Source organism: Euprymna scolopes, chromosome 35, assembly GCF_053919585.1.
Source record: "Euprymna scolopes isolate OS-2025 chromosome 35, ASM5391958v1, whole genome shotgun sequence".
Taxonomy (NCBI): Eukaryota; Metazoa; Mollusca; class Cephalopoda; order Sepiida; family Sepiolidae; genus Euprymna; species Euprymna scolopes.
In genome coordinates, this window is record NC_136516.1 from 35049630 (window position 1) to 35068430 (window position 18801).

Here is an 18801-nt window from a genome sequence, read left to right on the forward strand (position 1 = left end):
ATACATAATATACCGGTTGTGATAGGAGCTAATGACCAAATGAAAAAATTTAAGAATTGGAAACGATCCGTGGAAGATAAAGCTGTAACAAAAGTTGGTACTTATACAGTTTAGTGACGACATTAAAAAATGGAGATATTGAAAAAAAATTTTATTGTACGTAACTGTTATAGACTGAAGTTCTCCGAAAAAAAAATTTCACTTCATTTGATCAAGTAGTTTTTTTTTTTTTTTTACAGCGAGAAACAATCATGGCTACGTCAACGTGGCCATTTTGGAAATGTTATTGCAGCGCCCAGGAATTCCCCAAGGGCAGGTAACTGCCGTACATAGCAGAATACCTCCATTTTAGGCCAATCTAGCCCTTTTTTTTCCCACCAGAATGAGATTTTTTTTGCGAAGACAGATGCCATTTTTGAGGTGTTTTTTTTTTTTTTTTTTTTTTTTTTTTTTTTTTTAATTTGTAACAGAAGTAAATAAACGAAATTTCGAAATTTTCGAATTTAAAATTTTGTTTCGAAGTTATCCATGCGTGTCCAGCTGCGCATGTTTCGAAAATAATCTCGTATAAAAATTCTTCAATTCTTTGCGTTCTTCAATTTCTTTGCATATTCAATAGTATTCTCATTAAAAAAAAAAAAACGCAAAAATTTGCAGATTAAAAAAAAAAAAAAAAAAAAAAAACGTAAAAAAATTGCAGATGTGTTGTGCGCATCTCATTCTGGCGAGGAAAAAAAAAAGCCAAGATTGCGAAATTTGGCCTAAAATGGAGGTATTCTGCTAGGTACATTTCCAAAATGGCCACGTTGACGTCGTCGTGATAAATAATTGTTTTTCGCTGTAAAAAAAAAAACTACTTGATCAAATGAAGTGAAATTTTTTTTTTCGGAGAACTTCAGTCTATAACAGTTACGTACAATAAAATTTTTTTCAATATTTCCAGTTTTTAATGTCGTCACTAAACTGTATAAGTACCCAAAATGCAGATAAAGGGAACAATGTCTGTTCTTAAAACGGCCTTCGGATATAAGTTCAAATCCAAACTGAAATCGTGTGTTAGCAGTTATCGTCAGCTAACATATTTTCAGTGAAACGCTACCGTAATAAAATCAAATGTTAACTCTAAGAGGGAGCCCCTTAATCTCTTAAAACTAACTGGAGTTTAAAAAAAGAACAATCTGCCCTTTCTATATAACTAGCAGAGTGACCTGACGTTGCCTGGGATTAAATGATTAACAAATATTTCACACTCCCATATTTTTATTGTCATTGAAATCGGTGACGTCGCCTATTTTTCAATCGATTTCATGCACTGCTCCAGTTGGGTACCTATTGCGATGCACTTGGGTGAAGCTTCACATGCCTCCCGCAGTGACTAAGTTCACAATACATTGTAGTTTACATTGCACTGTAGAGAACCTACTGTTGATTTTATAAAATTATTTTTTAAATATAAATGCTTGAATTAAAGTTTAAAATGCCAAAGTCAAGCATCATTGTGAAATTGTATTTTAAACAAACATTTATTTCGTATGCACCCGTCATATCAAATAACCTACTGTTGATTTTTATATGTTGGTCTATTCAGCTTGTGTGGTAATAAAACTGCTCAAATGCACTTGTGATGTTAGACTGTAACTTTGGTCCAAATTGTTTGTTCCTTCTTGATTATCGATACTTATCAAGGACATTCCGATAAAAAACAGTGTCAGGCAAGAAAAGTACCTTTGTGTGAAATTTCATAAAAAAATTGACCCAGCCGTTTTTGAGTCCATAGGAAACGAACTCAAAGATCCTTTTTATATAATAGTTGTAGATAGAAAAAGAATGATAGATATAAACATTCAATCAAAAAAAAAAAAAAAAAAGTGTAAATCTTTGAACAAAAATAATTTATTTCAATTTGTCATCATTTGTTGGAATGTTTTTCCATTTCTTCAAAGTTTTTCTGTTGTTTTTTTAACTTTCCAATAGAATCTGAAAAAGAAAAAAAAAATAAAAACTTTTTGTAAATTGTCTTTACATCGTATAGATAAGTCACAAGAAATAAATGTCATACGTTACTGTCGACGATAAAAAAATTTTTTTAAAGAAAAAAAAATAGTTGAAAAAAATTACGTGTTCACATCTGTTACATGCGTTGAAACACAATTTAATATTTAATCTATCCATAAAATTGATTTTTTTTTTCTTTTTTTTTTTTAACCTTGATCTGATATTGATATTAAAAGCCTAATTTTCTATTTAAAAATTATTAAAATAAACTTCTTAATATACTCAATCATGGATATGTGAGCAACTTCATGAAGGTTTACTAATTTGCAGATTCCTCTGAAAAACGAGCCTTCATTTTTTTTTTTTTTTTTTGTTTGATTCGATGATTCGTTTTAACTATTACATTTAATTCTTTTTTTTTGCATAGTTTCTACATTGTGTATAATTGCATAGAATTTAGGATGGAAACGTCCTAACACATGTTTAAAAGTGAATTTGTCTGTGTGTGTGTGTGCAAAACATCTCTACCAAACTCCTATGAATATTTGGTCTATAGACTTAAACTTTGATATCTAAGATATTTGGATTAAATCAACTAACTTCTGAGCATATGTACATATACATTTTTAGCTAGAAGTTGCTTAATTTTCAGCCTTTTTTCATCCGTCTGGTGATAGCTTAGATGGTAATAACAAAGGTTGGAACAGTGTGTTTTGGTTTCAATTTCAGCTGATTGCACACAAGTCATTTTTTTTTTTTTTTAACTTTTGAAATCATTACTATATATATTGGGTACAATATAATAATCAGTATAGAATTTGCTCTTATAATAAAAAGAAAATATGAAATCTGCATAAATTAAAATATATTTAAGCATATCTTATGATCGGGCAATGCCAGGCGGCCTGCTAATAAAAAAATATTTACATTTAAAGTTACTGTTAGTCATAATCACGTTGACACATCAGTTCCCATTAAATCACTGAAGTTAAGCAACATTAAACCTAGTCAGCACTAAAATGGGTGACCATTTGGGAATACCAGGTGCTGTATGTGCTTTTCGCTTATCTTGACATTATTTTAAGTTGTTTTAGACTTCTTGCCACTGGAATCAAGAGGTTAGAGATTGTGTAAACCTTGCTTCACAATTCAGCACGCGTCATCCATTCATCCCTTTAGGATGATCAAATGGTCCTTGTCATTCTGACGGATGAAAATCCAGTCTATAGCAGTAGTAACCATTCTTATTTCAATCGGCAATAACAGCGGCCGTTAATAATATTTGAAATGCCAGCTTTACTTGTAAGCTGGATGCTGATTGGAGCAAAGCTTTAATTTCGATCCCGATGTGCCCAATCAGAAACCATCTGTCATGCGACCAGAATGTTGGTTCACCAAAGATTATTTGAAAGACTACATCGGCACTTATTTTATAAAGCCCAGAGGCCACTCGAGGATAAGGGTTAATGAGTGTACGGTAGTGAGTAGGACAATATCGTAGTAATCGTTAGTAGTGGAAATTTGATAATTGGATTATTAAGGAGAACGGCTCATCAAGAACTTGTTTACGTTGGACTTGAAGACGACCATATTATAGTTAGCTGGAAAGCAGGCAAACAGAAGAGAGTTCAACAGGTGTGCAGTTTCAAGTTCTTTAGCTGCAGGAACGTAACAGTGCACATATGAGCGCATGGTAAAATATCAGTGGAAGCTGTAAGATAGCCGACTTGCCACAGATATTAGCAGCAGTAGCCGAAAAAAGCACATATGCAAATTAGGAAGTGTGCTTGCCAGTCAGTTTGCCTCAAACTCCACATTAGACCCGGCAAACCATTCCCTCCTTGATTTTCCATTGCAGATAGACCCCACACTAGATGATCTGAAAATCAGCCCTTCTCAGGTGCATGGTATCATAAATAACCTAGAACACATGTGGACTCTATCTCATCCCAGCTGTGCTATTAAAAAAATGCTCCGCTGAGGTTGCTCCAGTTCTCTCCAAACTTTACAACAAATGCCTTAACGAATCTTGCTTTCCTGACTGCTGGATAACTGCTTCTGTGGTACCAGTTTCCAAGAATTCTGGCAAAAAAAACTGACCCATTAAATTATCGCCCAATTAGCCTCCTCCCGCTTTTCGACAAAATATTTGAGTCCATAATTAATCAAGCTCTAGTCCATCACCTTACAGCTGCTAAACTTCTGATTGACCATCAATATGGATTTAGGTAAGCCCGTTCCAAAGCAGACATTCTAACTGTAATCTCTGAATGTGTATACCAATCACTGGACAAAGCAGGGGAGGGTAGAGTGGTAGCCCTCGATATATCTAAGGCTTTTGACAGAGTATGGCACAAAGGTCTTCTCAGGAAAATCAAATCATATGGTATCACTGGAAGAATACATAATGTAATGAATCTTAAGTAAAAGAATACAGGTTTTCCTTGATGGTCGTACATCTAAACAATATGATATAAATGCGGGTGTACCTCAAGAGTCTACCCTGGGACCGTTATTATTCTTAATATTCATAAATGACCTCCCTGATAAAATTGTCTTTGAGGTGGGTATATTTGCTGATGACACCAGGCTCTATAACGGGCATGAGGGAAAAACAAATGAACACATATCTAAGGAAATGGCAGAAAAACTAGAGGAAGCCTTGCAATCTAGTGGAATGGGGGACAAAAATGAATGGTTACATTCAATGCTGCCAAGACTAAACTTGTTTTCTTCAATAATTACAAGAAACCTTCTCTACCACCGATAGCAATGGCCAAAAACACATTACCTGAAACTCCCTTCCAGGATTCTGCTTTGCCAACTGTACTGACATGCAGAAGTTCAAGTGTAACGTGAACAGACATCTTGCTGCCCACCTCCCTTCTTAATATCCCTACAATTTATGTCGCAGATAGTAGCCCCCTACTTCAAAGTGGCAACGTGTCTTGTTTGGGGTGAAAATTGAATATATTAAAAAAATTTTTTAAAAAACACGTTAAATTTGTATATATTTTTTCTTGTGAGAGGGGGTGTTTTTGTTTTACTGGAAGTTTTAAGCAATAAATATTTATTATTTTAATATTAATACCAGCAATGGAAGATATTTTTTAAAAACAAAATCAAATAAAAAGAGATAATTAAAGGAATCGTTTTGGCATCGGAAAATAGGTATCGTTTTGAAGCTCGACCCTTCGGACGACAAATATCGAAAAATTGGTTAAAAACATTAATTCCTTCACCCTCAATTGGCCACTTTTCTACAAGGAGGGGGGGGGGTCGCTTTTTTCGACGATATTTTCGAAAGTCATCACTTCTTTTTGATTGACTTAATTTAAACCTTCGCCACTTCCGGTTTGGCAATGGATGCAACGACAAAGACGTCACGTTTTTTGTTTTTCAATGTTCTTTTCCTCCTTTACGGTACAGGTTCGAGCCTGCCTACTACCACTTTTTGAAATTATTTTTGCTCAACGCTGGTCACCCCAGGCTAGTACTATATAAAAACATGAATAAAATACTATGAGTGTGAATTAAATACATCTTTGCAATGATAACTAAGGATATTTTTTTTTTTATTTCACCCCAAACAAGGCACATTGCCACTTTAGTGTAGAGGGCTACTATCAGGGGCAGCAACTACTGGGGCACTATGTTGGCATTTGGGCAGCAAGATGTCGGTTCCCGTTACACTTGAACTTCTGCATGTCAGTACAGTTAGGGAAGCAGGGATCTGGAATGGAATTCCAGAGTCTAGCAGTTCTGGGGAAGAAACTACTGGAGTAGAAAGATCTTTTACATCTAGGGATCTCTACAGTGTGGGGGTGGGATTTAGCTGCCTGTCGGGTTTGTCGAGGGTGTCTACGTTGTGGGGGCACAAGTGTCTGCAGTTCGTCAGAGCATTCACCATTAAAATACTTGTAGAACAGACAGAGGGATGCAACGTTTTGTCGATGGGACAGAGGCTGAAGCTTAGATGCCAGTTCAGGGCCTATCAGATTGGCGACTCTCTTTTGAATCTTGTCTAGGAGCGAGAGACTAGCAGCAGATGCACCAGCCCAAATATATATATATTTATGGTAGCTACCTTCAGTTTTGACAGACTATGAATACTCCAATGTAAGGGTACCTGTGTGTGGAATTTTATGGCAAGAATTGCACAATCTCCAACCACACCTCTCCTGAGTCAGCGTTGTTAAATACCAGTAATAAGTGCCGGTTCAGGATGACTGGAAATAATTCTGAGATAAGCGGAGAGCACACACAGTGCGTAGAATTCCCAAATGGGAACTCTTCAGCTACTAGGCAGGCTCAACGTTGCTTAACTTTGTTGATTTGACAAGAACCAGTGTGTCAATGTGATCATACCATATTATATATATATATATATATATATATATATATATATATATACACACACACAGTGAGTTGGACTAAAACAATTATAGTGTACACAAACAGAATTTATTTGTTGATTTATATAGAAGTCATTGCAATTAAGACTCAGGATTTATTATTTTTTTCACCCAGAACCCAGCCGATTGATATTCTACACGTGTAGAATTACCACATGCATTCATATCATTATAGTTTAATGGCCAACATGTTTCCATCGAAAGAAATAAAAATGAAGAAAACGGCACCTTTACATAAAGCTGTTACTTTGTCTTTATTTTCATTTCGAAAGAAGATGTGGCTGTTTGGTTGTTGAACGTAGATGCTCTGAAATAAAACAGAAAATAAGAAAAAGTCTCAAGCGTTTACAGGAATATCAAAAGAGGAATTCAAAAGATGAAAACAGGTAAAACACAATTTGATGATTGAAATAAATTGACAAGAGTTGAATTTCTTAAGTTTTAAAGAGATACTCATTTGAAACGTGTTTGTATGGCAGGAGCGATTCGTCACCTGAAGTAAAGGGAGATAATCACATGCATAGACACACACACACACACACACACACACACACACCATATATACTGTACTTTGGGGTAATTGCACCAAGTCCGGGGTAATCGCGCCAACTAGCTAAAAGTGCTCTTTTGGCAACCACACATATAAAGAGCACTTTTTTTTTAGTTGGCGCAATTACCCCAAAGTATGGTACTTATGTATAAGTCAATCCTTTTTCATCTTTCATTTGTTTTTCCGTTTTTTTTTCTTTTTCATTTTTTACTTTTTATTTCGCTTCTTGATGATAAGATTTAGATTGAAGAAAAAAGAAAAACAAAAAAAAAAAAAACAAAAGTAAAAAAGTTTACTTATACACAAGTATATACAGTATATCATACACAGATACACACATATCTATATATCTATAAAAGTGAAATTGTCTGTGTGTGTGTGTACATTTCCCTAACAAATTACTCTGTCAATTTTCAGTCTACAGACTTGAGATTTACATAAGCTAAATTTCTGGCCGAAAACGGATCAAAAAGATTTTTCCAAATCGTATTGAGAATTGGGAAAATCTTTTTAATCCGTTTTCGGCCAGAAATTTAGCTGTCAAGGGGTTAAAGTTTAATGATTTGATCTTTGAAAACTCTACCAAACTCCTCTGCCAATTTTGGGTCTAAACACTTGAAATTTTAGATGTAGGTTACTTGGACATGGATCAAACTTTTTAATTTGATTTGAGCCCAAAACAATAAATGTTAAAGAGTCAAACTTTGGGTGAAAGTTTAAAAAAATTTGACCTCTGTGGTCTAAACATTTGAAATTTTACATAAAGTGTATTCCGACATAGGGCAAACTTTTTAATCGGTTTTTGGGCGAAAATTTGGCTGCCAAGAGGTCAAAGTTGGAAGAGTTGACCTTTGCAGACTCTACCAAACTCCTCCGCCAATTTTGGGTCTGAACACTTGAAATTTTAGATGTAGGTTACCTGGACATGAGTCAAACTTTTAAATATATATATATTCATATGCACATAAAGTTCTGAACAGTACATAAAGCCGGGCTGAACTGCTAGTATATATCATACACACACATGCACATACTTTTCAAGTCTGTGCAACCCTGGAGTGGAAGTTATAAAGATGACCTTTCAAAAACAATTTTTTTAAATTGTCAAATGCATGCAAGCATCTACAATGAACAATATACTGATGATGATGATGATGATGATGATACTAACGGACATTCCCATTTAATATTAAATTTCGGAGAATTCAAATCTAGACAGAACATAATGGATGACCTGACTTTAACGTGGAAAAGAAAATATTGCGTTTGATATTTTATCCTCATCTTTTCTTTGTTTCACCAGGAGTTAAAATTTTAAATGATTTTCTAGACTTTGAATGAGGTTTGTAATTTGTCTTTAATAACGCATGCAACACAATACTTAAAAATGAAAAAAACATTACAGAGGCAAATTTATGAATGGGATACATACTGCATCTTTGCGGAGATTCTGGAGTTCATTTTCCAAGATAGAAAATTCATTAAGCTGAAATGAAAGATAAAAAAAAAAAAAAGATTTAATTGGTTGTGTTTGTCTTTTCTTTTTTTATGGCATATCAACATAACCATTTAATGCCGAATCCGGTAGTTTTGGTAAAAAATTTTTATTCTTCAAGTTTTTTTTCTATCTTTAAATATTTATTCATGCTGTTTGGCTTGGCTGCTTTGTAGAGGACAATTGTTGTTTTTAGATTAGCAGAACATGATTGAGTTTTGCAAAAAGAAAGAAAAAAAAACCCAATAACATCAATGTTTGGTGCATTTTAGGCCATGAAGCTGGTATCTTCAGACAGCCTGATTTGATAACACGAGTAACGAAGTAAAAAAAAAAAAAGAAAAAAAGAAGATTAAGCATTAAATGCATTGATTTATTGTACGAAGGAATAAAAACTGAATCAACATCTTTCATCGCTCAACAAAAACCAGAAGAGAAAAATAAATCACTTGTGAACTTCATTCAGATGTTGACATTTAGTATTCACAAGAAGGCCTGCGTAGAGGCTGCTAACATCCTACAATAAAAGTGTCAAGACCACCAACTGCCATGGCGTATAATACGCTGCCTCAAATGCTCTTCATTCAAATCCCTCAGCTTAGCATTCACAGGCAACATGAATCTGAACAAATACATTGAAGACATTGCCAAATTTGCTGCAAAAAAGTAGGCTCTCTCTGCTAAAAATTTGGTTCATCGATCAATAAGTTTGAAAGGTACTTGTTTAGTTTAATCAAGACATTAAAAAATGAAAATATTGTACGTACCTGTTATGGAATTAAGTTCTCATAAAAAAAATTTCACTTAATTTTATCAAGTAGATTTTTTTTAACAGCGGGAAAACAATTTGTTATGACAGTGATGTTGATGCAATGTTTCGACTTAATTATTTAGAATCTATTATTTAACATGGGGAGGGGGTTGTTTTGTAATCGCGCCAACTTGTTGTCTTGTAATCGTTTTTTCATTGGCTGACAACGCTCACATATGATCGACTGAGTCATCTCCCTGTGTTGTGCTTCCCCCCTCCCTTCCTCATAGTCTAAAAATCCAAACATGGCTGCTTCTGCTCACTGTCATAAAAAATTGTTTTTCCTCTGTAAAAAAAAAAAATACTTGATCAAATTAAGTGAAATTTTTATGAGAACTTAATTCCATAATGAGTATGTAGAATATAATTTTTTTTTTCATGTCTCAATTAAACTAAACAAGTACCGTTTGAAACACTTTCAGATAATGATCAGAGACCATAATCAAATACTACTGAGTTCTGGGTTGGAGTTTGTGAACTACAGACGAAATTGGATTGTTAGTTTTTGACGCCTGACCTGTGAATTCTATTGTTCTGTTTTGGACTAGCATCTTTCAATGTTGTGCAATACTGTTGAAAAAATAAGGGAAGCACCAATGCCAAGAGGGTGGGGTGGAGATCTGAGAGGGTCGGTTCTACCCTAAGGCGTCTTCGACTCTGCCATTTAGCATCTATGAGGGATGATTAGCGTATATATACTGGGAGGAGTGGTGGGAAGTGCTGGCCCTTGGATATATATCGAACGTGTCTTGGGCCAGTTGAGGGTTTGATAGGATAGTTGGTCGTTGGTGCAAACCACTTCATTCCATATAGTTCTGAGACGTGCCGACGTCGTCTGTGTTCTGCGGTGTTCCTTGTCTGCCTTATAATTTCTTACATTGCGCCCATTCATGTTACGTGACATGATAGGATGCTAGCAGTGCCTCCGTGAGCATTTCATTTGTTACCAGTTGGTTGCTGATGTACATGCACCCGAGTCTGGGTGTGATAATGAGGTATGTTGCAGATAGGGGGGGGGGCTCTGCAGGATGCAGTTGTCATTCGTTCCTTTCTCAGCTTGTCCACCAACTCACCACAGAGTCGAAGCGTCATCTGTCATCTAGGTTTTAATTGACTCCAGAGTTGGGGTCGCGAAATAACGATCATGTCACAATCCTTTACACCGGCCCCCATCTCAGCGCGTCCAGTCCATTCTCGAGTCGGAATTAAATTTTCGACAATACAAACTAAATGGATTATGTCAAGAAATGTCAGCACAAATAAAAGTTGTTAATTGTTAATAAAACAGCATTGTCATTTTATTGGGATTATTTTGTTCCAATTAGCTATACCTACTCGTGATGGAAAATAATATTCTACAGCAAAAAATCATGTAAATTGATCAAGTAGTTTTATTTATAAAAAATAAAACTATTTTTAAGCGAATTGTAATGATTTTTTAATGCCCCCCTCCCTATGTTAAGAATGGCTTTATAAAATCTCGATTTAACTGATCTCCGACGATAAAAATTAGGAAAAATAGTTTAAATAAAAAAAAAAATATCTGAAAGTTTGTAATCGATGAGATTAACGTGACCCCCCCCCAAAAAAAAAAACGTGCAAATTATGGAATTTAGAGATGGGGAGGCAAATCTCCCAAACATCTGCGGACCCACCTAATAAATGGTACGGTTACGCTTTAAATAACTTAAAACACAAAAAAAACTTAGTCAGTTAGGTAGAAAAGTAGTAACTTCTTTTGCTTTTGGTAACATTTATTGTATATTTCTTTCGTGATCACCTTTTCGTTTTGTTGCCTATAATAAATGTTACCATAGTCAATAAGAGTTACTTTTTGGATGATTTTTTTGTTTTTAAAATGTCCTCATATATATATATATATATATATATATATATATATATATATATATATATATATATATATATATATATCGTCACTACCCCCTTTTCGTTCTGTTAATTACAGTTAAATATACCGAATTATTAGTTTTTCTAAAACAGTAAATAAATAATAGTAAAATCAGTTGGCGTTGTTTGTGCACAACGTATAACGTGGTTATCTTTAAGTTTCGTCACCCGCTGTTTACAAAGGCTTTTGCTCGAAGCAAAGGAACAAAAAAATTGGGTTATCAATTTTTCTGTTCGTTTATTTAAAAAAAAATAAAACAATTTGAACAACAACAAAAAATCATTTTGTAAATGACAGCTCCTCGCAAAACTGTTAAATTTTGCGAACAAAATAATAAACCCACCGAAGTTAAAGAAACATAAATACGTACTTTACGTGAAACCTCAAACCTTTTTTCAACCAAATATTCTGGTGTGAAGCAGGAATTGTCCGCCATGTTGATTATTCTTCCGGTGAAAAATTGAGAAATTTCCTTCCTCAAAAAAGTTCCGCAATTCATAAAAAAAAATTGTGTTACCAAATGTGGTCCATTCTTCTGTGTTACGTAGTTTTTGATGCTTTTTTAATTCTAAGTACGAGCAATACTGGCGGAAAAAAGGGCACTGTTTTACAATTTGTCATTGTTCTGAGGGAGACAACTCTCTTTTACTAAGCGATCATTCATTTTTTCATCTCATAATTTAGGACGCTAATAATGCCGTCACTAAGTTTACACGAGCGGTTTACAAAAACATACTTTTATGTTTTTCGTTTTTTTTTTTGTTTTTTTTTGGGGGGGAGGGTATTCAATTATAGAACTTGTAACAGCCGCCCCATCACCCCCTCTCCACACCCCCTCCAGTGTAAATAGAATGTTTGTGAAATACTAAACGGCTCTTCTGTTTGGTTAATGTCGGTGGGTGCGGTGCGGTGCGTGCGTTACTTACGGAAAAACGGTTAGTTAAACTGCAGAAGCACCCGTTAAAAACTATACAAATTCTATGATTGAATACCCCCTCAAAAAAAAAAAAAAAAAAAAAAGAATGAAAAACATGAAAGTATGTTTTTGTAAACCGCTCGTGTAAACTTACTGACAGCATTATTAGCGTCCCTAAATTATGAGATGAAAAAATGAACGAATCTCTTAGTAAAAGAGAGTTGTCTCCCTCAGAACAATGACAAATTGTAAAACAGTGCCAAAATGTTCGGTGCAAGTCTATAAATGGTCTACAAGTAATGTTTTTTACTATAACAATCTGAAAAAAAATCTTTATAATGTAGGTACTTGTCACTGCATGAAAATATCATATTCCCAAAATCACGTAAATCGATCAAGTAGTTTTTTATTTATTTAAGAAAATCAAATATTATGAGACATTTTATCGGAGAAAAACTTCACGCCATCTTGTTTTTGAATGATACACTGCTAGCGACACCTATTGGGAATCTTTGGAATATAAGATCGGCAAGGGGCAGACAATCGACTGTCCACGCTATAGAAAAAAAAAACTTAGATAATTAAGACATTTATAAGTTTTTGAGGATGTTGAAAACGAAAATAACGTTTAAAATTCCAGCAAACGAGTAGTTTCTAAGATATGAAGAATTTTACGTAAATTGAACACCTACACGTTGACGCTACTCCAACAAAAATTCGGCAAATGTGCATTTCAGCCGCGTAAATTCAAGTTTTACACTAGTGGTGGCCATAAAGTGGGTGATCATTATGCGTTAAATTATTATAGAAAAGTGATCCCCCACTTTCTTTAAGATAACATTTCTTCCCCAAAATAGCGTGCTGGAAGAGACAATAATCGGCGATTCTCTAGATTACCCCCTATACTGTCTGTAAACAGAAAATAAATGAAATAACGGGAAAACTTGATTGTGTACTTACCTGTTAGGTTAAAAATGACAGTACACCAAATCCATTCAGTATTTTTGTTTAGAAAATCAAATTAAATTTCATCAGTTGAAGCTATTGGCGGCCATTTTCAGCCTTATGAAAGTTAATGGACTAGAAATATAACTTAAACGGTAATGGAAGTGAAATGTCAACACTACCACGCCTCCTCATGTTAAGAATGGCTTTCAAATCTGCATGGGCTTATGTTATTTTTTAAAATAAAAATACTGCATGAATTTGTGTACTTTTTAAAAGCCTAACAGATGAGCATAAATAAAGTTTTTTTTTGCAATTTTCAGCACTTGTGTATAGGTAAAACTTTTTGGTTTTCAGTTGGGACATGTGGAGAGAGCATATCAGGGGCAGATAATTGCAATTTAATAATTATAAAGAAAAACCTCTATTTTGTGTTATTATAAGTTTCTTGATTTCATTTTAATTCAAGAATTGCGTTACAAAAACTTATATATGTATATATAATTGTAAAAAAACATTTATTTGAAAGTTTGCGTAAGAAAATATAATTTTAATAAAACTATTCTGTAATTAAAGCAAGTTGAATTTTTATAAAGTAAAATTGTTTTTTTTTGTTTTTTTTAACAATCTAATAATTTAAATGAAGCATTTTTCGAATTAAAGCAGAATCACTACTACTGTTGCTAGTGTTCGAATATGTTTTCCTCACATATACACACCCACATGTACACACGTACGCATATACACATCCTCATACATACACTCACATTCACGTGCATACACACACACGTTAACGTACACACATGTCACATGTACACACACCTGGGAAACGTCACTTCCCCTCAAAGGAATTCCAGACATGCGCAGTCAGAACACTCACCCCGATATAAAAGTCAACAACAAACATTCAACTTCCTTTTTCTCCCCTTATTGGCTGGGTTCGTCAACCAGGCAAGTTCACGTCCACAGCTCTTGGCTTGAAGACTTTTCCACGTGGACGAGTACCACCATGAACGCGCGGCTTTGTTGAGGACAACTCTCTCTCTCTCTCTCTCTCTCTCTCTCTCTCTTTCCCTTTCTACATGCGGGACTGCCATTTCTTGTCCTCTGCTTCATTCCTTTCTTTTCCACGCATGTAGTCATCAACGACTGAATGAACACTTGTTCCACCTAAACCTTTTATTTTCGAGATAAAATAAACGACACGTTTATTTTATCCAGCAATTGAGTTTTGTTTCCTTCTTTCCATTCGTTTCATTATTTTCTTTTGTAGCGAGTTAGGATATTTATATCCTGGTCCGCAACACTAGTTAGCAATACCATGCTTTGTCCACATTGACATTGCTCCGTGGTCACCAACAAGCCTGCAAAAGTCAATTGTTTCTTGGGTGTCCGACCATAACAATGCCGCAATCTTGCAGTTAAGCCCGGAAAAGCCGAAAGTAAGTTCGACAACTCTAGAAGTATTTACACGGTCAAATCATGTGTTATTTTGTTAAGATAAATTATATCGAACGAATTCGAAGTAATCACTTGATTAGATAAAGTAAACGAACAAAAGGGTTTGTATTACTGTACACATAGATTCGAAAAAGTTGTCAAAAAACAAATATATAACAAATAAATGTTATCAAAAGCAAGATAAGTTACTTTTCTACCTAACTGGATATATTTTTTGTGTTTTTATTCAGTGTAACATGTTTATTTAGCTCGAAAAACATGCAGTGTTTAACGATGTATTGGAAAATTCAAAATGGCGGCCGACTCTCTCTCGGAGAGGGTAAGTTTGGGAAAAGGTATTATAAATAATAAACTAGACAAAATACTGTTAGAAATTAGCTCAATATATGTTACTGTGACATAAGTTGACATATATTCGGTTGTTTTTTAATAGTATTTTGTCTAGTTTATTATTTATAACATCTTTTCCCAAACTTACCGTGTTAAAGAGACAGTCGGCCGCCATTTTGAATTTTCCAATACATCGGTAAACACTGCATGTTTTTCGAGCTGAATAAACATGTTACATTGAATAAAAACACAAAAAATATATCCAGTTAGGTAGAAAAGTAACTTATCTTGCCTTTGATAACATTTATTTGTTATATATTTGTTTTTTGACAACTTTTTCGAATCTATGTGTACAGTAATACAAACCCGAACAAAATATACATTTTTATGTATTTATAACTATTTATTTAACAGAAAAACGAAACAATTTTTAAAAAGTGTATTATTGTCTTAACAGAAAAAAAAAAATATATAAAAAAACTGAAACTTTGTCTTGTGTAAAGTGTAAAACTTGAAATAAAATATTTTTTAAAAATATTTGAAAACATTAATAATTCGTAATATCGTGATTTGACGGTTTTTACCCTCAAATTAAATTTTAAAAAATATTAACCTTTTTTTTTCAAAACCGGAAACTTTGCTGTGCGTAATAAAAGAAAAAAAAAAAAAATATTTAAATAATTTTAAAAAAATATTTTTTTATTAAACATTAATTAAATATTTTTTATTTTATGTTTTAAAACTTTAATAATTCGTAATTTCGTGATTTAACGGTGTAAATACTGATGTGACCCTTCTGGAGTTGTCGAACTTTGCCGGGCTTAACTGCAAGACTGCCAAGGGAATTTACATCCATTTTAAGATAAAGTTTCCGAAGAATTTCTAAAAAGTTATCGTCCCTGTTCTTTGACCAAGAAGCGTCACCTAGCGACAGTTTAGTGAAACGCAAAAAAAGGCAGCCGTCCGTATACTGCAGAAGTGTCTATCGCCGTGTCCTCTACACATTAGTCACTAATATGTGTAGACACTAATGATTAGTGTATTAAGCTAAAGGACGATAGATTATATTTTAGGGCATTCCGGCATATTTCTTGAGACATTTTCTTGTTGCATTACCTCCCCTGTTTTCTAGACGGTGATAGATGATTCGGCATCACAAATATTATGTATTAACATTCTATTTTTTTTATTATTAATATTTTATATGAAAATAAGTGGAACAATGTAAACAATTCTTATTTTTATTTTAAAAAATGTGTAATATTTATTTCTTGTAATTGTTAACTTTCTTTTTCATGTGAAACATTCTTAAAAGTAAATATATTTTTTTTACAGAAAAGTATAATTCTTATGCCAAACTACTACTACTAAAAGTATAATTTTTACGCCAAACTACTACTACTACTACTACTACTAAAAGTATAATTGTTACGCCAAACAACTACTACTACTAAAAGTATAATTCTTACGCCAAACAACTACTACTACTAAAAGTATAATTTTTACGCCAAACTACTACTACTACTACTACTAAAAGTATAATTGTTACGCCAAACAACTACTACTACTAAAAGTATAATTCTTACGCCAAACAACTACTACTACTAAAAGTATAATTCTTACGCCAAACTACTACTACTACGACCCTGGTGTCTAACTCTGTCCCGTGGGGAGGCATAGTAAATAGGTACTACTACTACTACTACTACTAAAAGTATAATTCTTACGCCAAACTACTTCTCCTTCTTCTTCTTCTTCTTCTTCGTCGTCGTCGTCTAAGAATGTGATAAATTTCTTCAGTTAAAATATCTGTTTGGAAGATGTTTCGTCGGGGACGCCAAATCATCTTTCACCGTCTAGAAAACAGGGGAAGTAATGCAAATGCAATGCCGACTTTAGAATGGAGGATCATTTTCGCCTACAAATCTAACGTAAAATGATCACCCAGTTATGGGCTAGCAGGCAGAAGTGATTGATTACCCCCACTTCCGATGTATATAGCATTTAAAAAAAAACCGGGAGTATTGTGAAAACCCATATTTTAAATAATTAACGTAACTGAAATACGAATTAGCCCCCCTTTTTTTTTTAGAAGTGGAAATAAATAATGATATTCCAATTGTTCTATAAATAAAGTCGAAATAAATATTAATATTTCTTTTGTCCTGTAAATTAAATCGAAATGATGCAGCTCAAATTGATTTTGGTCGGGGATGAGGTCAATTATCTAAGGGAGATAACTCAAACTGAATTCCCGTTGTCATGGTTACCGAGTTATCCACGAACCTCTTCCTTGCTTCTTCTTACTCTCATGTAAGTATTTTTTTTTGTTTTCTTATAAAATTAAAGAAAAACAAAAAACAAAAACAAAACGAACAACCTAAAAACAAAAGCAAAAACACATTGATTAACTATTTTAAACATTAGTTTTTCTTTGTCTTAGATTCTTAGAAAAAAGAAAGAAAGAAAATAAAGTGAATTGCAATTAAAATCCTACATGACTGATTTATTTAGTAGGCGCTGGTCCAAACCCGGGGGTTCTATTTACTTGGCTTTCCACGAGGGTAGAGTTAGGCACAAGATTGATTATTAACATTTTTTTTTTTTTTTTACAAAGGAGTCACTAGTTATCAAGGCCCGGAGGCTACTCGAGGTTAAGGGTTAATGAGTGTACAGTGGTCAAAGGGAACAAGTGGAAATTTGGTAAATTGGATTACTTAAGGGGAACGGCTCATCAAGAACTTGTTTACATTGGATTTGAAGACAACCATATTGTTGTCAGTTGGAAAGAAGGAAAACGAAACAGGGTTCCACAGGCGTGCAGTTCTAAGAAAGAAGCTTAGGTTTAAGCACAGATAAAGAGTGAGGTAAATTTTTAATAGTGGTTTCAACTAGATGAGTGTTTCTCGTAAAAGTTTGGCAAGGTGGGGGGACCATAGATTGGAGCTCAGACAAGCACTTGCCATGAAAATAACGATAAAGCAGTGACAGACTCGCAACGTCTCTTCTGTGGGAAAGGGTTGCAGGGAAGAGAAAAGGGCATCAGTCATCACTCACTAATCTATGAAATCTATTTTGAACTCTTTGGGGGGGGTATTTTTTTTAGGGGTGGGTGTTCTGGTAGACCAACACAAAACCTACATTAAAAAACTTGTTTTCAATAGGTTTTCGGGTGTGCTGAAAATAAATATCGTATTTAAATTTTCCGCAATGAAAAGTACTTTTGCATGTATTAATTAAAAATATGCGCATGCTTGCACATACAACAATAACCACCACTTATAATATAAAGAATTATATTGCTTAATACTCAGGAAACCTACAGAAAACAAGTTTTTAAAGGTAGGTTTTTTAGTTGGTTTACCAGGCCACAATTACCAAATAGACACTATCCCTTAAAAAAAAATAACAGACGTCGCCCTCCCCCCACCAAAAAAGGTAGTTATACCGTAGGTGTTCATTTTATGCTACATTAATATAGAAAAGTGATCTCCCAGTTTTTAAAACTATAACTTCTTGTGAGGTTAGAAAGAACTACCACGTGCACATTTGTATTTTTTTTTTTTAATAAACAAATATTTATTTATTTATTTAAAGTTTCAAATTTTCGGCTTATAAAAAAGCTCTCATCAGGATTTTTTTAAAAAAGCAATACAATATATATATATATATATATATATATATATATATATATATATATATATATATATATATATATATTTTCTTTTCTTACGTGCCATGAATGGCGCTTACCACTAGACTGACAATACACAATCACCACCTTCTACAAACAAACTCTGCTAAACGACATCATGGCACATAAGAAAAGAAAAAAAAAGTATATTGTATTGTTTAAAATAAAAAAAAATAATGATGAAGGCTTTTTTATAAGCCGAAAATTTGAAACTTTAAATAAATAAATATTTGTTTATTTAAAAAAAAAAATACAAATGTGCACGTGGTCGTTCTTTCTC

At 33.7% G+C, this 18801-nt stretch overlaps 2 protein-coding genes across 5 annotated transcripts in view; one reads left to right on the forward strand and one right to left on the reverse strand.

Annotated features, from left to right (window-relative positions):
- Positions 1 to 1875: 1875 nt before the first annotated feature.
- On the reverse strand, positions 1876 to 12294 carry LOC145259811 (uncharacterized). Its single transcript, XM_080117604.1, has 4 exons — positions 11546 to 12294; positions 8393 to 8446; positions 6639 to 6717; positions 1876 to 1977 (listed from the first exon to the last, which is right to left on the reverse strand). The coding sequence occupies exons 1-4, from the start codon at positions 11672 to 11674 to the stop codon at positions 1910 to 1912; spliced, it is 330 nt and encodes a 109-aa protein (XP_079973730.1). The 5' UTR covers positions 11675 to 12294; the 3' UTR covers positions 1876 to 1909.
- Positions 12295 to 16695: 4401 nt separating this feature from the next.
- The window catches only part of LOC145259810 (coiled-coil domain-containing protein 13-like), a 161652-nt gene continuing 159546 nt past the window's right edge, over positions 16696 to 18801 (forward strand). For 3 of the 4 annotated variants that reach the window (XR_013864211.1, XR_013864213.1, XM_080117603.1), the window contains exon 1: positions 16696 to 17140. The gene's annotated coding sequence lies outside the window, so the exon portion shown is untranslated. The remainder of the gene's footprint in view (positions 17141 to 18801) is intronic. The other variant, XR_013864212.1, reaches the window with a different exon arrangement.

Bases quoted from the DNA above. Each gene is read 5' to 3' on its own strand.
- LOC145259811 (XM_080117604.1), bottom strand. From the start codon at position 11,674: ATGAATTGCGGAACTTTTTTGAGGAAGGAAATTTCTCAATTTTTCACC. The intron at 8,447-11,545 runs GTACGTATTTAT...CTTTCATTTCAG, and splicing joins GGTTTGAGGTTTCACGTAAA to CTTAATGAATTTTCTATCTT. The intron at 6,718-8,392 runs GTATGTATCCCA...GTTTTATTTCAG, and splicing joins AGAATCTCCGCAAAGATGCA to AGCATCTACGTTCAACAACC.